A 22,841-nucleotide genomic window follows, 5' to 3' on the forward strand; every position below is an offset into this window, starting at 1 on the left:
GTCATTTTAAATTATTTCTTATTGGCGATAAGAAAAATAATTAGGCATGACCACATAACTAAATGTTTACACTGTCTCCTGTTTCCTGATTTTCAGGTTATTTTATATCCCAATTTTATTTTGCTATATAGTCATAAATTTCATTTTTGAAATAGTGTATATTAATCACTTTTTAAGAACCAAGGCTATGCCTTCTCTTTTGATATGGATGCTTATCCTTCAAAATATGTGTTATGGCTGGGTGCGGTAGCTCATGTCTGTAATCCCAGCACTTTGGGAGGCTGAGGAGGGTGGATCACGAGGTCAGGAGATCGAGACCATCCTGGCTAACACGGTGAAACCCCATCTCTACTAAAAATACAAAAAATTAGCCGGGCTTGGTGGCATGCACCTGTAGACCCAGCTACTCAGGGGGCTGAGGCAGGAGAATCTCTTGAACCCGGGAGGTGGAGATTGCAGTGAGCTGAGACTGCACCATTGCACTCCAGCCTGGGCAACAGAGTGAGATTCCATCTCAAAAAAAAAAAAAAGTGTGTTATATTTAGGATATACTCAATTAATTTCATGGGATGAATAAATGAATCAGTTCATCTGCCAGTCAATAAGTAAGTGTAAAACCAAAGTTTTTCTAGAACACCAGGGTCTTCGATAATTTTCAGAGAAGAGAAAAGATTTTATTCAATTAGATATAGAGAGCATTGAAGGCAGGCTAAGCTTAAATTATTTCCAAGTTCAAATAAATATATGTATTTCGCATGTATAATCTGGTAAGTACTCTAGTCATGATGGAAGGTGATGGAAAGCAGGTTGAATTCTGGTCTTATCTTTGAACAACTTATCACTAATCAGATATGACATGTTCACGAAAGTTGATAAAGTGCAAGTAAATGATACACAGTTAGAATTATCACAGAAATATGTGCGGGATGGAAAAAGGGGTATTTGAGTTTGAACTTGAAGATTAAATACAATTAGATAAAATAAGAAAATGAAAGGGTGTATTCTATGTGGAGGAAAAACAAGAGTTCGAAGTGAGAAGAATGTAAAAGAAGCATAAGCAAAATTCTAGACATAAAGTCACACAATTTCTGGAAGAACAGATTGATGGTTCTGCAGTAGAAGCTGGGTACTGGGGAGCTGTGTTTAGACATAATTTAAAAGCAAAACAAAATAATACATAATATGGAACTTTGACTGCCAGGCCAAATTTGAACTTTTTTCTTGGCATCATATCTAAAAGCATGTCAGTGGATGTTGAGTGAGAGAAGAGGGGTAATTTTCTTAGGTACATTTAGAAATTGTGAGAAGAATCTCAACTAGACAAGACTGCCTCCTGCAAAATTTCTCATGAGGGTTTAGTTCTGGGAAATTAAGAAGCGGCCATGGCATGTATTTCTCAAACATTTTTCCACATTTTATCACTCTTTCGGTGACCCATCTTTTTGGATTGATCTCTGTCCTCTAGACACATGTCATGTTGGGAACTAGTGGTTTTGACAGTAAAGAATCACAGAGAGCAATAAGGCTGAAAAATGACATGGTGAAAGTACTGATTTTAAGAAAATAATATGGTGGTAGTGGGTAGGAGAGAGTAATGGCCCCTGTAATGAGGGAGCTGGGAAAATAAACTGTAATGACATGAATAGTGGAGAGGAGCAGTTTTATTTTAAGATAGAAAGTGGTAGAGTTCATCTCATTTCCAATTGCTGCTTAGAGGTGAACTGCAGAGAAAAACGGGCTGCAGGTAAAGACTTGAGTGTAATTTGTATACAGGTGAGAGTTCAATCTGTTAGGATGAATTCCGAGAAAGAGACTAAAAAGTAGATTTATATTATTAATTGAAACACTTCCATGTGGATGCTGGAGGCGATGAGAGAGGAAGTGAGGAGAAACATAAGCAAACTTAAGAAGAAATCAGGATAGTGTAGTTAAAAAAAGAATTTGAATAAAGATCTTATTGTGAAAAGCCCATTGTTTTTGTTCGTTACAAATTTACTGGAAATTTCTGAAAATTAAGTTTTATTACAATATGAAAGTGTACACTTGTGGATGTGTGATAATTGAGAAGCGAGAAAATGTAAATGATCAGGCAGAGCCTCCACACATAGGAAAGGGAGATATTGACCCTACAAGAGGGCTGGAGTACTACTGGGGACTGAGAATCACGAATCAGGTGGGATCCTGGATATATCTGATTCACGCAATTATATTTCTTGCTCAGAGACTTGGAAATATAGTGAGAGGGATTATTAAGAGGCAGATAAACTGAAAAGGTTTTTTGGATAGCTTGTCTCCAAGGGTACCATCTTCTCAGTAAGGTGGTATCTTACAGAAATGATGACCTCTCATTCTGAGAAATATGCTAGAGAATCAAACGCTTTCAAACACAATTGCCAAGAAGTAAATGTGGCTCATTTGAGGGTTAGAGAGAGTGTATTCATTTTCTCTTCCTGCATAACAGACTACTACACATTTAGCAGCTCAAGACAACATCCATTTATTACTCACTATTCCACAGAAGAGAAGTCTGGGTGGGCTCACTGCTCAGGGTCTCACAAGGCTGAAAGCAGGTTGTCAGCCTAGCTTGACTCTGTTTGGGAGCTTTGAGGGAGAATCTGCTTCCAAGCTCATCTAGGTGGTTGTAGGAATGAAGACCTCAATTCCTTGCTGGCTGCAAGGCACCGAGAGGCCACTAGTGGTCCAGTTCCTTGTCACAGGACCTTTAATAGGCCCTATCACATCATCCAAGTTCACATCTTCAAGGGCAGCAGCATGGTCCCCTGCATGTAAGCTCCTCATCTTCACATCTCATGCTTGTAATGTCTCTAACTTCTGGGGATAGAGGAGACTTTGGGGGGTGCGGGGGAGGGATAGCATTAGGAGAAATACATAATGTAGATGACGAGTTGATGGGCGCAGCAAATGAACATGGCACATGTATACCTATGTATCAAACCTGCATGTTGTGCACATGTACCCTAAAACTTAAAGTATATTTTTTAAAGGGAAATAAGAAAATCATGTGATTGCATTATTCCAACCAGATCATCTCCCTTTTGGTAAACTCAAAATCAACTGATTAATGGCATCAGTTACATTGCAAAATTCCTTTTGCCGTGTAAGTTGGTAGACATGACTGACGTCATATTCACAGCCCCAGGGGTTAGAGTGGGAAATCTTGGTGTCCATTTTGCTGTTCTCCTTAGCATTAACAGTTTAAATTAAAATATAGTTTTGTGTAGTTTGGTTTTTTTTTTGAGTTCATGTGCCTCAGACATTTCCTAGAATGTCACTGAAGTGATGGAGAAGAAAAATAGAGAAAACAGAATAAATGTTTAAATCTGTTATATTTAACAATAATTACAAATAAATAATTCTCTGACAATATATCCAATCACTTTCAACCAAAACCAATTTCTTAAAATAGTAATTTTTGTTTTAAAAATCAACTTACTTTCTGTGTTTTTGAGTTCATTTACCTGGTTGGATCCTCATGATATATACATTGTTGGTGGTATTCATGAGATTCCATCTGTGTTCTGGCCACGATCCCAGTAAAATATTGGAATAATTCTTAGGGAAGTAAAGAGAAAATAAAGTTGATATGGGAAAATGTTGGAAAAGAATGTCGAGGTCAAAAGAAAGCAGCATATCACCAGAGAGTTTGGCTTTTGTTGTACTTGTCTGATAATACTTTGAAAAATTAAAATGTAAATCATATAACTGCATTCTTAAATAATTCTTTCAATTAATGTGTTCTGGATAAACAATATTGTACTAGAATATATAATAGAATAGATAATCAAAATGTATTAATGTTTAATGTGCTAGCATAATAAATATTTGCAAAGCGCTTTGCATATGTTTTTCTCACAACATAAGCAATGGTCCAGGTATATTATTGTCCCTTTTATAGATTTGAGGAAACTGATTTATTCAGTAATGTACTCAATACCCCATGTCTCGTGGTTGGTATATGTCAAAATCCAGGATTCACATCCAAGTGTGTTGGACCTCAGAATCCAAGACCTTTATGATTATACTAAATAGACAACAAATGGGATATTTCATAATAACAAATGATAACTGGTATTACCTTATTTACCCTTCATCATTATCATTTATATAACGGTATAAAGTAATACCATTTATCCTTTCCTTTTTAGATTTTGACTTTTTATGTGGTTTGTTTCCTATCCATGTTTCTTCATTGCTGTACTCTCCCTTCCCTTTACAGGGAGTAGCATACACATCAGTATGTTAAACACAGTAGAAAAGTTTTGTTTAACTTAATATTTGCTGAGTTCACTTGATCTTGAAAGAAGCCTTCTTTTTAATTTAATGCCACCTATTGACTTTTTTTCCAAAATGCCAGTAAACAAAACTAAGAATTTAAAAATTACTGTCAAATAGTTTTAGTATTTTTGTTAGAAAACTAATATTTCAGAAGTGGAGTGGTGACCTAAAAATTGTATTGTTTAATTTTAAAAGTTCATGAATTTCAGAGTCCAGTTGCTTAATCTAAGAGTTCCTTATATTATAAACACATGTATGTTAGCTATCCTGAGGCTATTTGACTCTCTGTTCTTCAGTATAAAATGCTGTCCTTGGGTTGTGTGTTTAGTTATTGTCTGCTAATTGATAATATTATTTGGAAAGTCACAGAAGTAACAAGCGTAAGTCTTTCATAAAGCGCTGTGAAAATTTAAATGCCCACTAAGTGGTCAGCAGTGGTACATTTTGTTCATAATATATTGGTACCCTCTAGTGCTGACACTTGGCCATGTACTCTCCAAAACTACCTTAGAACGGTAAATGTCATATACTGCATTGGACTATCTTAACCAGGCTTAGTTTTAAGTGAAATATTCTACTATTTATAACATCACCCTTCTGAAAAGACATTCAGAAATTTCCATTGTTGTTTAAAAGTATTACTGGAACTCCTGTGCTGTAGGGGAAAATGTCAATTCCATTTGTTTTGCTCATAAAAATAAATGAAATACTTGAGAATTGAGAACTGAGAAGTCATTAAATTTCCTAAATGATTTGTGGAAATGGATGTAGGACCTAAACGTTTTGTCCCAAGGTTCAGTATGTGCCATATGCATTGGACTGTGTATTTGATCCAAGAAAGTTTAAATGAAACTACAAATGTATATGTCTAAAATTCTGGATTTCTTTAGACAGAAACATTTCCTGGAAGAGTAGTACTTCTTTAGAAATATGGAGTGTGGGTTCACAAAACAGCACAACGCTATCAGCCAATATATTACAAAGGGAGTACTAGAATGTGATTTACCGCATTTAAACATTGTTTATTCAGAAACAAAGGATCCTCTAGCCAAACTGCCATAAGCAAAGGTGTAATTTCATTTGCTTCCCAAAGCATCATCCAAACCATTGCCATGGAGCTAATACGTAGAGTGTAGCTGTTTGTGGGTGTAAGACTTTGCCCATTCTTTACTATTTCAGTTGTTTGTTTTTCTTAAAGACTTGGTAAGGTGTCTACACCAAAAGAGTGGATCCACATAACAAAATAATTCTAAGCTCTACGTAAGTTTTCTGAATATAATTCTTAGGTTATTCGAATTTACTATTAATAAATGCCTTTCTCTATGTACAATTAGTTGTTACAGGGTAGATCACCCAAACCTGACAAGTGGGAGCTTCTTCAGCTGGGCAGTGGTGGAGGCATGGTTGAACAAGTCAGTGGGGACTGTGATGACGAAGATGGTTGCGGGGGATCAGGAAGCGGAGAAGTCAAGAGGACACTGAAGATCACAAACTGTAAGTGTATGATTCTAACACCACTTGCTAAAAAAAAGGTTTTGAAATATAATTAAAGATGTTATGGGTGTAAAGAAATAATGACCATTCAAAAGCAAGAGGAATTAGAAATGAAACGAATCCATTTTTGTTTTTTTAGGACGTACATTCTTGGTGGTTTTGTTTATTTTTAACTAATGACTTCTAATAAAATGATAGTTTTCTGTGAAAAAAACTAGTAAACAATCAACAGTTCTGAGAAGGTTTGAAAGTGGAATAACTCTTAAGGCGTAATAGATACTAATTGTATATTGATAAACAACATGAAACCAGGATGGGTAAGTACTACTTAATAATCAAATTGTGCAATTAAAAATTATGCCATTATATAAGAAAGTTTTATTATACTTTTATCATAGTCAAATTGCATAGAAATTGGTATATGGTTATTGATCGTGAAAACTATTTGGATTTAATGCTCATGAATTTCCCTTCCCAAAAAAACTCACTAAACATTTATGTCGATTGAATGGATTTGAAACCATTTCTGAACTCATCACTACCACAAAGGATAGAATTTTCAAAAAACAACAACAAAAAATTACCAAATGGATTTACTTTCCTGATTATCACATACAAGATGAGGAATGTAGGTTCTCCACACTCCATTGTTACCTGCATGCATTTGTTCATATGGGCAAAACAACACAGTGACCAACTGAGAAATAACGGAAACGTCGAGGTACCCAGAGTAACTGGTTTAAACTATTCATTTAATCTTGATTATACCAAAGGCAGGGGTCACCTTCTGGAAAGGTGCAATCACATGTAGAGTTTGGTCTGATAACTAAAAATCACACAGAGCTGCTTTGCACCTACTAGACATGCTTTTTGGTGGGAGAAGAATTCATTTACTTTATAACTCGCTCATTATGAATTAAAAGCACGATAAATGCTTCCAAAATCAATTCCTCGTTCCTTCTAAGATCTGGTTTTACAAGCCAAATATATTACTTTAAAAATGGAAGCCAAAAGAGGTGCAAAATTAAAAAGGCAGTTAACATAATGAAATATTTTCTTGTTAGACACAGTAATACATTTTATTTAACATGAAAACAGATGAGAATGAGTGCACTTGAGCAGCCATTGAACAAAAGGCCACAAAATTCTTAGTGCAAATTAAATATATTCTATTCTTACAGAATGCGATAAAGACATGTGTTCTTGTTATGAGCGTTAATACAGTTTATCAGATTGGTTTCTTGTTTTTTTTCTTTCTTTGGTTGTTTAAGTGAAATATAATTAAAGATACTGTGGATGTAAGGAAATAAAGACAATGTATTTGGAAATTAGCAAGAGGATTTGGAAATGAAAATGACCCTTTCGTTTGTTTAGAGCATGCATTCTTAGTGGTTTTGTTTATTTTTAACTAGTAACTTTTGATGACAATTATAGCTTTCTGTGAAAAAAATACTAGTGAATTATCACCAGTTCTGAGAATTATAAAGGTTTTATTATTTTTTAATTTCCTTAGGGTTTGGGGGAAACAGTTGTATTATTTGGTTACATGAGTAAGTTCTTTAGCGGTGATTTGTGAGATTTTGGTGCACCCATCATCTGAGTAGTATACGTCGTACCCACTTTGTAGTCTTTTTTCTCTCACTCGCCTCCCGCTCTTTCCTCCCAATCCCCCAAAGTCTTTTGTATCATTGTTATGCCTTTGCATCCTCATAGCTTGGCTGCCCCTATGAATGAGAAAATACAGTGTTTGGTTTTCTGTTCCTGAGTTACTTCAGTTGGAATAATGGTCTCCAATTTCATCTAGGTTTCTGTGACCATTATTTCATTCCCTTTATGGCTGAATAGTATTCCATTTTATATATGTGTGTATATATATACACACACACATACATACATACACACATATACCATGGTTTCTTTATCCACTCATTGATTGATGGGCATGATTCCATATTTTTTCATGAGAATTATAAAAGTTTGAAAGTGGAATAACTCTTAGGGCATAATGGATATGAATTACATATTGATAAATAACATGAAGCCAGGATGACTAAGTACTACTAAATCATCAACTTGTGTTATTTAAAAAATACTGTGTCATTATGTAAGAAAGTTTTTACTTTATTACATTTTTATCATAGTCAAATAGCAAATTATAATTTAATTATATTAGGTAAAAGAAAATGAAAAAGGGTTTCCACTAGAAACAATTTTTTTTTTTTAACTAAAACCTAAAATGTCTTCCACTATATTTAGGAATTATAGCACTTACCCATCAGGGTAATATTTAATAAACTTTCATTTTCATCCTATCTGGAGTATTTATTTCTACTGTAATTGCATGGCCATCTAAATATTAGTAGTATTTTAGAACATCAAGTTATTACAAAAGTATAGCATTTTGTGTGTGTGAGTGCACGTGCATGTATGTGTAGAAATGGTATATTTATAGGAAATTTTCTACTTCATGAAGTTACTTACAAGCTCAAGAACTTGTTAGATGTTAGTAGGTCATTCTTTTTTGTTTGTTTTACAAAGGAAGTAGAGGCAGTGAAGGATATTCAGCTACTAATAGTTTTCTTCACAAAACTATACTTGACAAGCTGACAAAAATTAATTTTTACTTCAAAACCTTGGTTTCAATTACTGCTGAAATGGACAGACATGGTACAAGCAGCTGTCCATCAGAATTAGGGCAATTTAAGAGATAGATGATTTTTCAGGAACTCCAAGCAAGCATTTTCTGAAAATCCACATCTGCTCTAAGTGGGTTGCCTATTATGTTTCTACGAGCTTATAGCTGTTGCCTTTCAATTTTTAATAAGTGGTTAGAAAACCACTGCGGATAGCACGCTGAAGTAAAGAGGGACAAGGAAAGGAGCAAACTGTAGGTCACATTTCTATTTTTGTAAAGCACTCCAGTATTTTGCCCGTTTTGGCCCAGTTTGATATATTGGTAAAGAAAGTTAAGGCATAGTTTTAGGTGGTCTTAATGACTTGAAAATATTGTGATCTAAAAAGTTTAACAAGGTGTCATCTGTGTTAAGAACTTGAAATGCACCACTATTTCTTCATTACACTTTTGTTTATTCTTTGGAAAATAAAGCATAAATACCACACAGTTCATTTGTTACCATAAAATGTCTGACTAAATTTAAAGTTATATATGAGTATATATCTACATGTAACTATAGTTATGATTATTAATACTAATGTTGTATCTTTGAAATTTCATGATTCTACACTATGCAAATGAAAAAAGTTGGCCAATATTTTGCTAATTAATTATTACTTGAACTGATTTTCTGTGTCTGTTTTTGTTCATGTTTATAACAGATAACAGAGGGGTCTCTATATTTCAATATGCAAAGTCTTACCGCCAAAATATTTCTGTGCCTTTTAGGTGTCATTTTGTTTTCATCATCAATGTTATCAAATTATTTAACCATCTTACTGTTTTCTAAATAATTTCTATTTGTAATCCTACCTGTACACTATAATTAAATGTTAACTAATGTTTCTTGTAGAAAGAAGCCATCTATACTAAGTAATTTTCATTCTTAAACTGATTTCAGTAGAATGACTTAAAAACCCCATTAGGAAAATTTGTCTACATTTTTATTATATGTATTTGGTTCGTTTACATAGATATAGATAGTTCACTAGTAACCTGGGGTTGCAGGATTGGAATAACTTTGAACTTAAAAGTTGCCTCACCCCTTGCCTGACATCTGCCATTCTTGCACAGTTGCTAACTGATGGAGGTTCTAAACACAACTGGAAAAAATAATTCTCTCCTTTTGGTCATGCAGAACAAATCTAATGTTAAAATCTATACTTCTTGAAATATCTGGCTGTACTTCTTAGGTCCATAACTCTGGATATCTTCAAATGTTGAAAAACAAACCAGAGTTCTACTAAAAACAATTTGTAGCAAAATTATTCTACATATAATGTTGAAAATTTGTGGTTGCATTGTTTACAATTCTTATGTGATCTTATGATTTAAATGGCAATAATTACTTATAAAAAGTAAATAATACATAATTTATGATCAAATTCATTTTGGCAAGGAGGTTCACAGTGGTAATCGAGGGAAAATGGATTTGATCACAACTAGAACTAGATACCAGACATTTTTTTAAAGTAAAGTGATTTTCAATCTTTGGATTTATTTTGCTGGGCTTCTCCTCATCATTCCACATTCTAAATATTTGAGGATTCCAGAATTCAGTTCTCAAATCTTTTAACATGTTTATCGACAACTAGCCCTTTTCCCACAGACTCCTTACTGAATCATAATTATGATAATAATAAGGTTCCCTGATGCTTGATAGCACTATCCAGTTTATAAAGCGTTTCCCACTGTAATATCTTAGGAGGTAGGCTTATTGGAACAGGAAATATCTGACTTAAATATGATTAATTTAGAAGTAGTAGAATAATACATTGCAATATTAAATTGCTAGATCTAGAGTTTTTGGTTGATTAGTCTAAGATAAATAGAACTATTGTTCATATTGTGTTTTGGTTTTCTCACTTGGTAACTTTGTATCAGCCTCTAACAAATGTATCCATGTCAGGGTACTAAGAATGACCTTGGAAAGAGAATAGTATATTCTATGCACAGAACAAAAGGAAAATTATACTTTGTTAGCCACTGAAGAATAAGGGAGGCTGATTTATTTAGTAATGCAGGATTGTAGAGTGAATGAAAGTTCTTGGCTTCCTCATATTTATTTTCACCATAAATCACCTTCACTTCAAAAGCCTCAGGTAGGTGCAGAAGTTAAGGAGACCTTAAAAAGATGTTACTTTCTTTCCAGAACTAGGAAAACTATGTATTTATTCATATTGTGGATATTATTTTATATAATTGTAATAGTCTATTTTTTATCGATATAAATTCAAACATATATGCCTATAAAATTTGGATGTCATTATACTATCGTAGTTAAAAATATATTTACTGATTATATATATTCTTTCTAAAATTAAAGTTTCATCAAACTTAATCAAAATAAAATATATTCAGCTTACTTTGTAAACTGTTGAAAAATAGCCCGTTGACACATGTATACATATGCAACAAACCTGCACATTGTGCACATGTACCCTAGAACATAAAGTATAATAAAAGAAAAAGAGCCCATTGATATTTTTTCAAATATAAGAAAAATGTACTGAAAATAACTATTTTTTTCAATAAGTCCATTGCTTATTTCTCCATTCATACTAAAAATCTTTGGAAGGTCCGTTAGATTAAAACCTTTGCAAGACATTGAAAGTAATCTTGAGTAATGATTGCACACTTTGATCTACACTTTACAAGTACCTAATTCTAAACGTCAGATAAAACCCAGCACGATAAAACTATAGAAAAATTCACAGATAAACACTTCCCAATCCAGTTTAATGTTCAAAATTGTAAATACTTTGAAATTACCATCTAGTACAGTTTTGGTAGTACTGATGAAAATTATACTAAAGAGAAATGAAATATATGGGTAAGATAAATATAGTTTAATATGTGATCACTATGAATATTTTTCTGATTATACATTTCCATTTCGGTTTCTAAATAATTGATACTCATCCTGACTGCCAATTTTGTTAACAACATTGTATAATGGAATGTAGATAACTAATGAATCATATAAAATCATCTTTAATTCTTTTGAAAAGTTATATATCAATATAATATAGTTAAATAGTAGAATTGAAATAAAAGGTTTGTCCTTGAATGCCTAAGTGATTATTTTCATTGCATTGGCTTAGACTGATGTTAAATCACTGAGGTGAAGAGGGATGACTTAAGACTTAGAGGATCCTCCTAGCTCACATTTCAGATTACTCTGCTGTTCTGTAATATGTCGTAACTAAATCTATCCCATGCCAGAGAACATAAAATAAGAAGTTGTGGTCTTTTTTGAACAACACCATGCTAAGTGTAACTATATGATCAATAGAGGATGTAAAAAAAAAAATTAAAATTCAAGCAAATATTATCAGGTAAATTTTCTCATTACTTAGCCAAAGTCATATAACTATCAACAAAACCAGAAACAAACCCATTCTTACCTAGGTCTATTTTTGATGTCATTTTGTTGTGAATAACCAGAGTGGCTATTGAAATGGTGATATTATCTCTCAGGATTGATAACAAGTTAGGTATGTCTTCGGCTCTTCAGTGACTTCAGTATCTCTAACTGTGTGGAATTATTAATTTTCTTATTATTGAAAAGAAAATTGCTCACTAAGTAGAAATAATTTTTAAAAACAGAGTTTGAGCTGATCCCAGAGCTTCTCAAACTTTCTCATACATACAAATCACCTGGGACTCAGGTTAAAACATAGGGTATAACACAGGAAATCTGAGGTGGAGCATTTCCTACCCACCTAGAGATGATGTTATTATTCCTTGGTCCATAGGACCACACTATGAAGAGCAAAAATGTACACTTTTTTTTATTCTTTATTTGTATCTCTAAAATACTCTATTAAAGCATGATGAAATTTTTTAAAACACTGTATATTAGCATTATAAGAAGGCATCATGTGATTAAGGACATTTGGAACTGTAACACTTAGGCTGGTAATGGTGGCTTATTTGGTATGAATTTTGATATCGGTCTCTGATTTAATTTATCATGAGGTTTACTTCTTAACACCAAAGTAGAACCACTTCCATCTTTTTGCAGGGCCTGAAGCCCTCAGGTTATACTTTCTTTAAGGATGCTTCTATTTTGAAATAGTACCTCTGATATCTCAGCAGAAATGTTTCACGTTTATCAACTCTTCCAGCTGGTGATGAACACAGAAGAAATACTGTGTACAATCCCCTATATCACATTATATGCCAGAGATCAATCAAAGTTTTATGAGAGCTCAGAGAAAGAAAAGAAACTATACAAATGGGGAGTTCAAAAAATACTTCATAGAGGAGACAGAGAAAGGGCAATCAGGAAAAACAAACCAATATTTGCCTGCAATATTTATGAGAAAGTGGTATTTGAGGGGATGGACTTATAATTTGGTTTCAGCAACTGACAATAGGGAGAAGGTTTCCTAGGAGGAGCAAACGTCATGAACAGAGCAAGGGGTGTGTTTACAGAGGAACAGAATTATTAAAATTACTTGAAAACATATTGGAAAGCTAAAAATGTGAATTAAAAATGTTACAGTTTTTTGTGTACACAAGCGGAGTTTGTATTTAATTGGCTGGGCAAACAGGAATTATTAAAGCTCTTCTATGTGGTTATTTTGTTTGTGCAGTCGTTTTTACCAGCAAGACAGTGAACTGCTTAAGATAAAAAATACACAATAAAATTAGTATATCTTGGACAAGTAACTTGTCTCCTACCTTGTACAAGTTCTGTGCCTAGATTTCCTTAAGATCTGAACAAAAGCAGGACTCTCCAAGTGATTTTATTGTGAAGATTAAGCATTTTAATACATAGACAGCATTCTAAGTGTGTCCATCCAACTCACACCTGTCCATTGAAATAAAAGTACTGGATAAAATATGTAAAATGTTTTTTTAAAAATGCTTGTATAAATTAGCAAGTGAGAAAGGAATATTTGATAAAATTGGGTGAAGTCGTAACACTTGATAGGAGTAGAGGCAGAGGCACAGATAGTGGTAGATAGTTATACACACACATGATTTAAGGAAAATAATATAGTTGTACCTAACCCTCCACCAAGTCCAAGAAATACATTTCCATGGCCCTATATGCACCTCTCTGAACACATTTCACTGCACAGTTTGCCTATCCTGATAATAACTTTTATAAAAATTAGTTTTGATCAACAATATATGCATCCCTAAATAATATATTACTTGGTTTTTCTGGTTTTTGAATTTTATATGAATCAAATCATACAGTCTATCTTGTTAGTCCTTTTATTAAACAGTATGATTTCGAGGCTCATCCTTGCTGATGAATATAGGTGTAATCATTTCTCTCTCTCTCTCTCTCTCTCTCTCTCTCTCTCTCGACTGAGTCTCACTCTGTCACCTAGGCTGAAGTTCAGTGGCGCATTCTTGGCTCACTGCAACTTCTGCCTCCCAGGCTCAAGCATTTCTCATGCCTCAGCCTCCAGAGTAGCTGGGATTACAAGCATGTGCTACCATGCCTAGCTAATTTTTGTATTTTTTGTACTTTTAGTAGAGACAGGGTTTCACCGTGTTGGTTAGGCTGGTTTCGAACTCCTGACCTCAAGTGATCCACCTACCTCGGCCTCCCAAAGTGCTGGGATTACAGGCATGAGCCACCACACCCAGCCCTCATTTCCTTTTAGCAAAGTATAGTATTCTGATTTATGAATACGTAACTCACTTATGTATGTATTTTATTGATGAATATTGGAGTTGATATCAATGGCATTTGGTATGATATGAACAATGTTGTTCTAAACCATCTGGAAAGTATCTCTTGATATTCATGTGCAAGAGCATGCAGGATATCTTAGAAGTAGCATGGCAGTGCCACAAAACAAAAGATGATGTTCAGCTTTACTAGGTATGTGAGCCTGCTTTGCAAAGCAATTGTACCAGTTCATATTCTCACTAGAAATAATGACAGTTTCTACTGTTCCCCATCTTTGTAGACACTTTTCTTCCTGTTCACTGATTTTTCATATTCATCCAAAGGATAGAAGTAAAACAAGTATTAACTTCGATTTCCCTGATAATTAACTGGATTTCACTTTTTAAATAAGTGTATGACAAATTTTTGCTTCCTTATCTGAAATTTCTTTCAAAAGAAAGTTAGCCCTTTCCCCAGTATTACTTTGTTTTTGTATTGTTATAAAGAAGTACCTAAGACTGGAGAATTTATGAAATGAGGAGTTTTAGCTCAAGTTTCTGCAGGCTGTGTGAGAAGCCTGGTGCAAACATATACTCAGCTTCTGGTGAGGCCTCAGGAAGCTTACAAATTGGTGGCAGACAAAGGGATAGCCAGTGTATCACATGGAGAGAGAGGATGGGAGCAGGTACCACATTCTTTTAAACAACCAGATCTCTCATGCATTCAGAGCTAGAATTTACTCATTATCATATGGAGGGGCACCAAGCCATTCATGAGGAATCCTTCCCCATAACCCAAACACTTTCCACCAGGCCCCAGCTCCAACACTGAGGATCAAATTTCAACATGAGATTCAAACATCCAAACTATGTCACCACTTTCTATCAGGTTTTTTTTCTCTCTCTTTGGCAGATACTAACAATACAAAAATCAATTTCAGTGATCCATTTCCTCTTTTGATTGTGACCTCGGGAAAGCCAGGATAGATTCTTGAATTTTTTTTTTAATTGAGCCAGTTTTCAAGATTAAAAAATGATTCCCTCCCTGTCTTTCTCAGAAGATGACCAATTATTTTGTATATGTTTAATGTCATCATGAACTCAGTTTTAAAAAACATTCGTAATTCTTTTTATTGAAGTTCACGTTGTCTCACATTTTGCCAGTTGGTACCTTTTCCATTTGCCTTTGAGTCCTTTGGGATGACCCTTAAAATACTTACTAATTTCTTTGCTATATGGTATAATTAGATGTACTAAGCTCAGCTTATCCTGGAATGAGCCATTTTTACATGAGACTTTGTTTTACTGGGAAATGTCATTTCATGATTGCAATCTGAGCACTAATGATGGCTCTTAGAAACATAGGTGATAATTAAAATAAATATTGCATAATTACTTGATTCCACATTAAATATACCACATTATCTGAATAATAATACTAAAACCGCCCCTACCCATTATGACTACTAAAATTAGCTAAACATTTTTGTATGTATTTTCTATTTTCTCTCCCCATTCTGTGGTTATACTAGAGATACAGAGATAGTGTCAGGTCACATATCATATCTGTCACTTTTATTTATTGTAACTATATAACGCTCACTAGTTGCTCTTATATCAATATCTCTCTAGTATATTCCTTATGAAGGACTCATGGGGACAATATTTTACAAGTTCTTTTATGGTGATAAGACTTTGTGTCCTTTAGTCTTAAAAATTAATTTTGTTCAATACAAAAATGTTGGTTCACATGTTCTTTCCTTCCATTTTTTTAAATAAGCTCTGAATTTTCTGTTAGAATGCATTAGTGGCAAAAATTATAGTGATAATCTATTTTTTCTTTCCATTATTAGTCACTTGCTTTTTTCCCCAGTGCCCAATAATTTGTTTTCTTTTTCTTTAAAGTACAGTAATTTTACTAGAATATATTTTGTGTTGGTAGCTCTGAGTTGGTATTCTCAGTTGTGGAGTGTACTTTTTCAATATGTAATTTTAACTATTTTTCTAGGAGGCTTTCATTGAATTATAGTTTTAATAATTTGTTGTCGTTTTAACTTTCTTCCTCAGGAGCACCTATTATTCATTTGTTAAATTTTTGTTATCTTCAGCATTTTCCCAAATCCTTTTTGATTTTGCTCAAATTCTTTTGGATTGTAAAAATTCACCTCTTTACCTTCTGTTTCTCTTAAGATATTATTGGTGGTGCTTTTTAGCTTTTGCATTTCTGCAGGTTGTATTTATTTTTGAATGAATTCGCATTCTTCTATTTTTTGAGATCTCCTCTTTCCTGAATTTTTCTAATTCTAATTTGTTATTTCTTTGTGTCTTGTATCCCATGCTTACTGCCTTTTAGCTCACTTTGAAGTGCTATGTCTCATTTTAGTCTGTTTTTGAACATCTTGATGGTATGCTTACTTTGTTTGCAGAGATCATAACAGAATATGCAATATTTATGGTGGTTTTCTTTGTGAGATTTGATCTCAAAACATTTGTTGCTTATTTTTATGCTAATATGAATTCCCTTCATTTTTAGAAGAAAGCTTTGTTTGAATAGCTTTTCTAAATCTACTGAGTTGCCTGTTCTATTGTCTTCATGTAGTGTTAAAAGAAAAAATATGGTGACTTGTTTTCTAAGATTTCTAGTCTCTTTCTCTCCCTAGTGATTATTCATATCTTCTCTTAACTTTCTGTTGTTCTTGTCTCACTAATTTTTTTCCGCTTTCAGCAGTTACTCTTGTACGTGGAATCCCCTCATCCTGAATGGTAAGAAAACTTGCCAGATTTTTAGCTTTGAGAGTTCAAAAGGTTTCAGAGACTCTATTTCCTTTAGCCTTATAACAGGGCCCTTGCATCCACCCATTATTAGTGTGGGCATAAATTTTCACAGTTCTCTGCTGTTTTCAAATTGATTTTCAATAAATCCTTATGGGTTCTGTTGTTTTCAACTTGCTGCATTGCTTGCTGCATTTGCTGCACTTGCTGCAATTTAACTTGCTGCATTGCTTCCCTCTGTTTCTTGTGCACACATGCTGATAGTGTGCAGGTTGTGTGGCCATTGGTAGGGTGCTCTCTCATTTCTGCTTTGAGGTTAATGAGGATGACATTTTCACTGAGTTTTGTTTTATCTAATTGGCAAAAACCATAATTACTTTTGCACCAGTCTAATAAATGGTATCCATGTGATTTTGATGTTGCTATCAAGTTAGTCTTTTCATTTTATGTAAGGATTTGTGAATGTCCCAAATGTATGCTGCAACCACGTCTGCTATCTTACCTTAATTTCCCAATCATTTTCACTTTATAAGTAAATAAAATATAGTGTAATAGATGACACCTTGATTCTCTTCCTTTCTGATCCTGTCCCCTGATTTACATGTGTGTATATATAGTAATTATATACAATTAATATTATTTAATATTTCCTAATATTAAACAGCAGTGTTTTTAAAACGTATATGCCTCCAATTTGTCTTTCTGCTGATAAAATAGACTATTATAATTGATGTATGAATATACCACAATGTATTATCTATTATTTCTAATTTTAATGAACAATGCTACAAGCAAGCCTCTCTGTGCATGAGTATGTATTCCATTAGGTTGCAAAACTAATCTTCAAAGTGATTATAGTAATCCATACTTGCACCAGCGCTCCAAGTAGACTATTTTTGGATTTGTACCATAATTTCATATCCTCGGAGTTTTTAATTTTGCTGCATTTATAAAATGTAAATGGTAAATAATCTTTGTGTATATGAAAGAGAAATTGCAACAGATGGAATGAAATAAGCAAGGAAGACGTTCATTATTCAAGACTATTACATTAGGGGAAAGAGAGCTCTCCACTGAACCAAAAGATGAGATAATTTCACGCACCTGGGAGAGCTAGTGAAAAAGCACCGGGCCCGGGCTTGGGAGTGAGCTTGGTCAATGTGATTAGGTCATATGTGTTTGCTACTTGTATTTATGAAAGTTAGGCTGCTTCCCTGACATACAGACTGGCAGAGAGGGGTTCTGTCTTGATGATTACATTTTATAAAGATGGCTCCTTGAAAAAGAGAATCCTGGCTTTTAAAACAGGCAAGAAATGGAAGATTTACATCTCAAATGGGAAGAGAAAGTACTTACAAATGTTCTAAAGTAAGTGCACAAAGAAAAAGAAGTTAGGGGCTTAGGAAGAAACATGTTTAAAATTTAGTCAACTTGAAGGAAATGAAAAAACTGATTCTGGTGAAGTTTATCATTATTTTTTGTTTAATGACCATTTCATGTTTCCTCTCTTGTGAGTTTATTCCCCTCCCCTTTTCATATTTTATCACTTGGTTGAGTTAAAGTATCTCATATATCTAACTAACATTTTGTCAGCATGTGAGTTGTGAGAAATCTCACTGTTTCTGGTGTGACTTTTAAAGAGGTATGCCACCTATATACTCATAAGCTACAGTCTAGAAAGGGAAATAGGTGTATCAGTAAATACATTAAGATGAGCTGTAAAAAATACATAAAATTGAGAAATATGATGAATAAAGAATGCATAAATAGTAGACAATGATCAGTTACATGAGGATTTTCTTAAGAATAACATCTTAGAAGTTATAGCTTAGCTAGAGTTCAATACAGAACCAAAGATAATCAGATGGAGAGTGGACTAGAATTCATCGCAGACAGAGCATTTACCAAAGTACAGATGTTTCAAGTATCAGAGTATTTTCAGGGAAGCTCAATGTTTGCAGTCTTCCTGGAGCACCACTTTTGAGGAAGGAATGATAGACGAGGCTTGGGAAAGCAGTCAGTGGGCTCTATAATGCAGAAGCCTATATAATTGTCCTATAGAGTAGTTTAGACTTATTCTGAAAAGAATAGATTTATTCAACTGCAAAATCTACAAAGGAAAATTCATACATTCAAAAACTCACTGCCCAAATAATACAAGAAGTTCCACTGATGTTTAGATAACAGTTAGCTCTAGGTCTTCATTCAATAAGTCTAAAAATAAACCTGTCAACTTTCCTCCCACATCTTTTCAGTTGTTCCTTTTTCTTAATTTTAGTTGACAATACTGTCATGCGCATCTGTGTGAAGAGACCACCAAACAGGCTTTGTGTGAGCAACATGGCTGTTTATTTCACCTGGGTGCAGGCGGGCTGAGTCCAAAAAGAAAGTCAGTGAAGGGAGATAAGGGTGGGGCCGTTTTATAGGATTTGGGTAGGTAAAGGAAAATTACAGTCAAAGGGGGGTTGTTCTCTGGCGGGCAGGAGTGGGGGTCACAAGGTGCTCAGTGGGGGAGCTTTTTGAGCCAGGATAAGCCAGAAAAAGGAATTTCACAAGATGATATCGCTTAAGGCAAGGACTGGCCATTTTCACTTCTTTTGTGGTGGAATGTCATCGGTTAAGGCCAGGCAGGGCATTTGCACTTCTTTTGTGATTCTTCAGTTACTTCAGGCCATCTGGGCGTGTACCTGCAAGTCACAGGGGATGCGATGGCTTGGCTTGGGCTCCGAGGCTTGACAAACACTATGACTCGCCATTCTCCGAGACAGAAACTCAGGAGTCATCTTGTGTTCCTCCTCTTCCTTCACTCCCCACATTTAATAAGACCCATTGCCTTTACTTCTAAATTCCTCTTAAATATACTTTCACATTCCCACTGCTATTCTCTTAGTTTAATGCCTCAACATCTGTTGCCCAAATCGATCTTAAAATGTCACATTGGTCTCTCCGCTCTGTATTGCCCATCTCTACACTCTTGGTGAAATACTATTTTAAAACTGATTGTTTTTTGCTGGGATATGTGTTATGCGTGTCCGTGTGAAAAGACCACCAAACAGGCTTTGTGTGAGCAATAAAGCTTTTTAATCACCTGGGTGCAGGCGGGCTGAGTCCGAAAAGAGAGTCTGCGAAGGGAGATAAGGGTGGGGCGGTTTTTTAGGATTTGGGTAGCTAAAGGAAAATTACAGTCAAAGGGGGTTTCTCTGGCGGGCAGGAGTAGGGGTCACAAGGTGCTCAGTGGGGGAGCTTTTTGAGCTAGGATAAGCCAGGAAAAGGAATTTCACAAGATAATATCACTTAAGGCAAGGACTGGCCATTTTTACTTCTTGTGTGGTGGAATATCATGAGTTAAGGTGGGGCAGGGCATTTGCACTTCTTTTGTGATTCTTCGGTTACTTCAGGCCATCTGGGCATATACATGCAAGTCACAGGGGATGTGATGGCTTGGCTTGGGCTCAGAGGCCTGACAATATGGAAACTCCAGCCATCACATAATCTTTTTAGGCAGAGCGGTCCTCGAAGGAGAGGATGCCGGTTCAGTATCAAACTTATGAACTCTTGAACAATAGGTTTTAGTTATTTGCCATTTCAGACAGTCAATGTCAATTCTTCTGAAGGCACCCAGATGCTTTTGACCAAACTAAACTCTTTTATTTTCTCTCGTATCTCAGTGAAATGAATGTGGTGCTCACATGTTCTGTGATTCTGAAGCCACATACTTCAAAACCCCGAAGACTGCTATAGCGACCGTGCTGGTGATTTGCCTATTTTGTCACAGATCCGAACCTCCTCTTCTGTAAATTGGTCTGTGTTTATGTAAACCACATTTCCCAAACTCTACTAAATCCCTCATCTGCATGATACCTATAAATTATATTTCCCTGATTCTCCTTCCAGGTATTATACTTTTATTTTTTCTGCCAATGGAAAGTTCTAAAAGGAGATTAAAAGAGGGAGAGGGGAAAGCACTTCCTCTGGTTTCATTTCTGCTGGCATTACATCCATGCAGAGGGTCACTCCCCAGCCTCCAGACATGTTTAGTTCTTATATTAGCAGCTAGGGATAAACCCGTTGAAGGTGGGTACCAGCTAATGTTACCTCCATCGCTAGTCTGAGCGCCAGCAATGTGGGACGGGGACTCAGGTATGAGCATCACCTTGGAAGGGCAACATTCCCATTGTCCATTTGAGAAGCATACTTCTCTCCCACATCTCTAGATGCTGGTTATCCTATCTCTTCTGTTTCTTAAAAACTAGAATTGGAAGCTGCTCTGTGTAATCACTAATACCAATGTTCTTCTTTTAATTGAGAGGAGTCTTGCCCCGTCACCCAGGCTGGAGTGCAATGGCCCCATCTCAGTTTACTGCAACCTCTGCCTCCTGGGTTCAAGCCATTCTCCTGCTTCAGCCTTCAGAATAGCTGAGATTACAGGTGCATACTGCCACACTGGGCTAATTTTTATATTTTTACTAAATACAAAAGATGAGGTTTTACCATGTTGGTCAGGTTCTTCTCAAACGCCTGACCTCGAGCGATCCACCTGCTTCAGCCTCCCAAAGTGCTGGGATTACAGGCATGAAAATATCTATGTTCTTTTATATACTAGTTTTGCTTTACTAACTCTTAAAGGTCTGTATACGAATTCCTGTATTATATCTAAAATGATTCCTGTTATCTTGACTGGACCTATCTGATATAGCTGTTGTTAACTGTGTAAAGTTAGACCAAAACATAATTATCTGAAAACCAATAAGACCTTCCTTCTAGTTTTCAGGGGGAGGGGGAGGGGTGGTGTGGGGAGTAAAACTATTCGAATTTTCTATAGGTTTATATTCTACTGTGTAGGATAACATCTGTTTTAGCATTTCCTCCCAAATTCCAGAGGAAGATAATCAAATATAAAATTAGATAAAGTAAGCCATTGAACAGAGAGTAAAGAGAAATAGATGTCTTCTGGGTGAGAAATTCCCTAGAAAATCATCCCTGGAACCATTAAGTCTTTTATGAAATTTGGCATTGTGCCTGGTTCACCTGGGTTGATATGAAGCTCTGAGTGTCAGTGAGATTACTATATAAAACTATCTCTCTGAAGACTGACTAATTGGGTCTTCCATGGAGCCAACTCTACAGAACAGGGGAAAAGTTGAGGCAAGGCAATTAATTCATAAATTAATAAAAAAGCAAACAGGACTGACAAGAAGACGCAGAATGCCATTGGTTTTTGAACACAAATTTCAAGTCTCTCTCCTTCACTATGACTAATTTCAGGTCATCCTAGACTTGGAATATTTGAATTAACTCTGTACGATATGATCAAGCATCTCTTCAACATCCTGTGTACCAACTAGTTTTATACTTCTAAAGTACGATTCTATTTCTGCACCCAGCACCAAAACCTTTATTAGTTTCTGTAGCCCACTCAAAAGTACTTTTTTGTGAGTTGTACTAACTATAATAGTTGTAAAATTGTCTAGGGAAAGTCAGGGAGCATCTTTTTATCTGTCTATATGCCACATAACTATTTTTGATCATGGAGTATATAACCTGCATCAGAATCACATCGGATTAATCTCTGTGCTTGTTTAAACATAGAGTATAGAGTTTTAGCCAGAAATACTGAATCAACATTTCCAGTGGTAGATCCCAGAAATGGATATTTAACAAGCATACTAAATAACTACTTCCAATAAACCTTGAGAACAACTGCCTCACAGTCCCTGCCACAGTGCCTCCAAACATGAGCCTTTTAATGAATGTGTTCTGAAGTGCAAGAATGCATGCATGTAATCTACACATCTCTAAAACACATCTTAATAAACATTAAAAACCAGATTTTCTAATGAATTGAAAATATTGAAATATTAGCCAAGAATATTATTCAGAAACCAAAATAATAAATATGTGTATATGCAAAAGACCAAAGTTGAGTTAAAACACAGAGTACATTTGATAAGTACAGTTTTCTTCAATT

At 34.9% G+C, this 22,841-nt stretch overlaps 1 protein-coding gene across 1 annotated transcript in view; it reads left to right on the top strand.

Moving 5' to 3' along the window:
• The window catches only part of GPC5 (glypican 5), a 1,454,359-nt gene that overhangs the window by 753,725 nt on the left and 677,793 nt on the right, over positions 1 to 22,841 (top strand). The window contains exon 7 of the mRNA XM_015121302.3: positions 5,631 to 5,790. Within this exon, the coding sequence (XP_014976788.2) occupies positions 5,631 to 5,790 (160 nt within the window). The remainder of the gene's footprint in view (positions 1 to 5,630; positions 5,791 to 22,841) is intronic.

Source organism: Macaca mulatta, chromosome 17 (genome assembly GCF_049350105.2).
Source record: "Macaca mulatta isolate MMU2019108-1 chromosome 17, T2T-MMU8v2.0, whole genome shotgun sequence".
In the NCBI taxonomy this organism is placed as follows: domain Eukaryota; kingdom Metazoa; phylum Chordata; class Mammalia; order Primates; family Cercopithecidae; genus Macaca; species Macaca mulatta.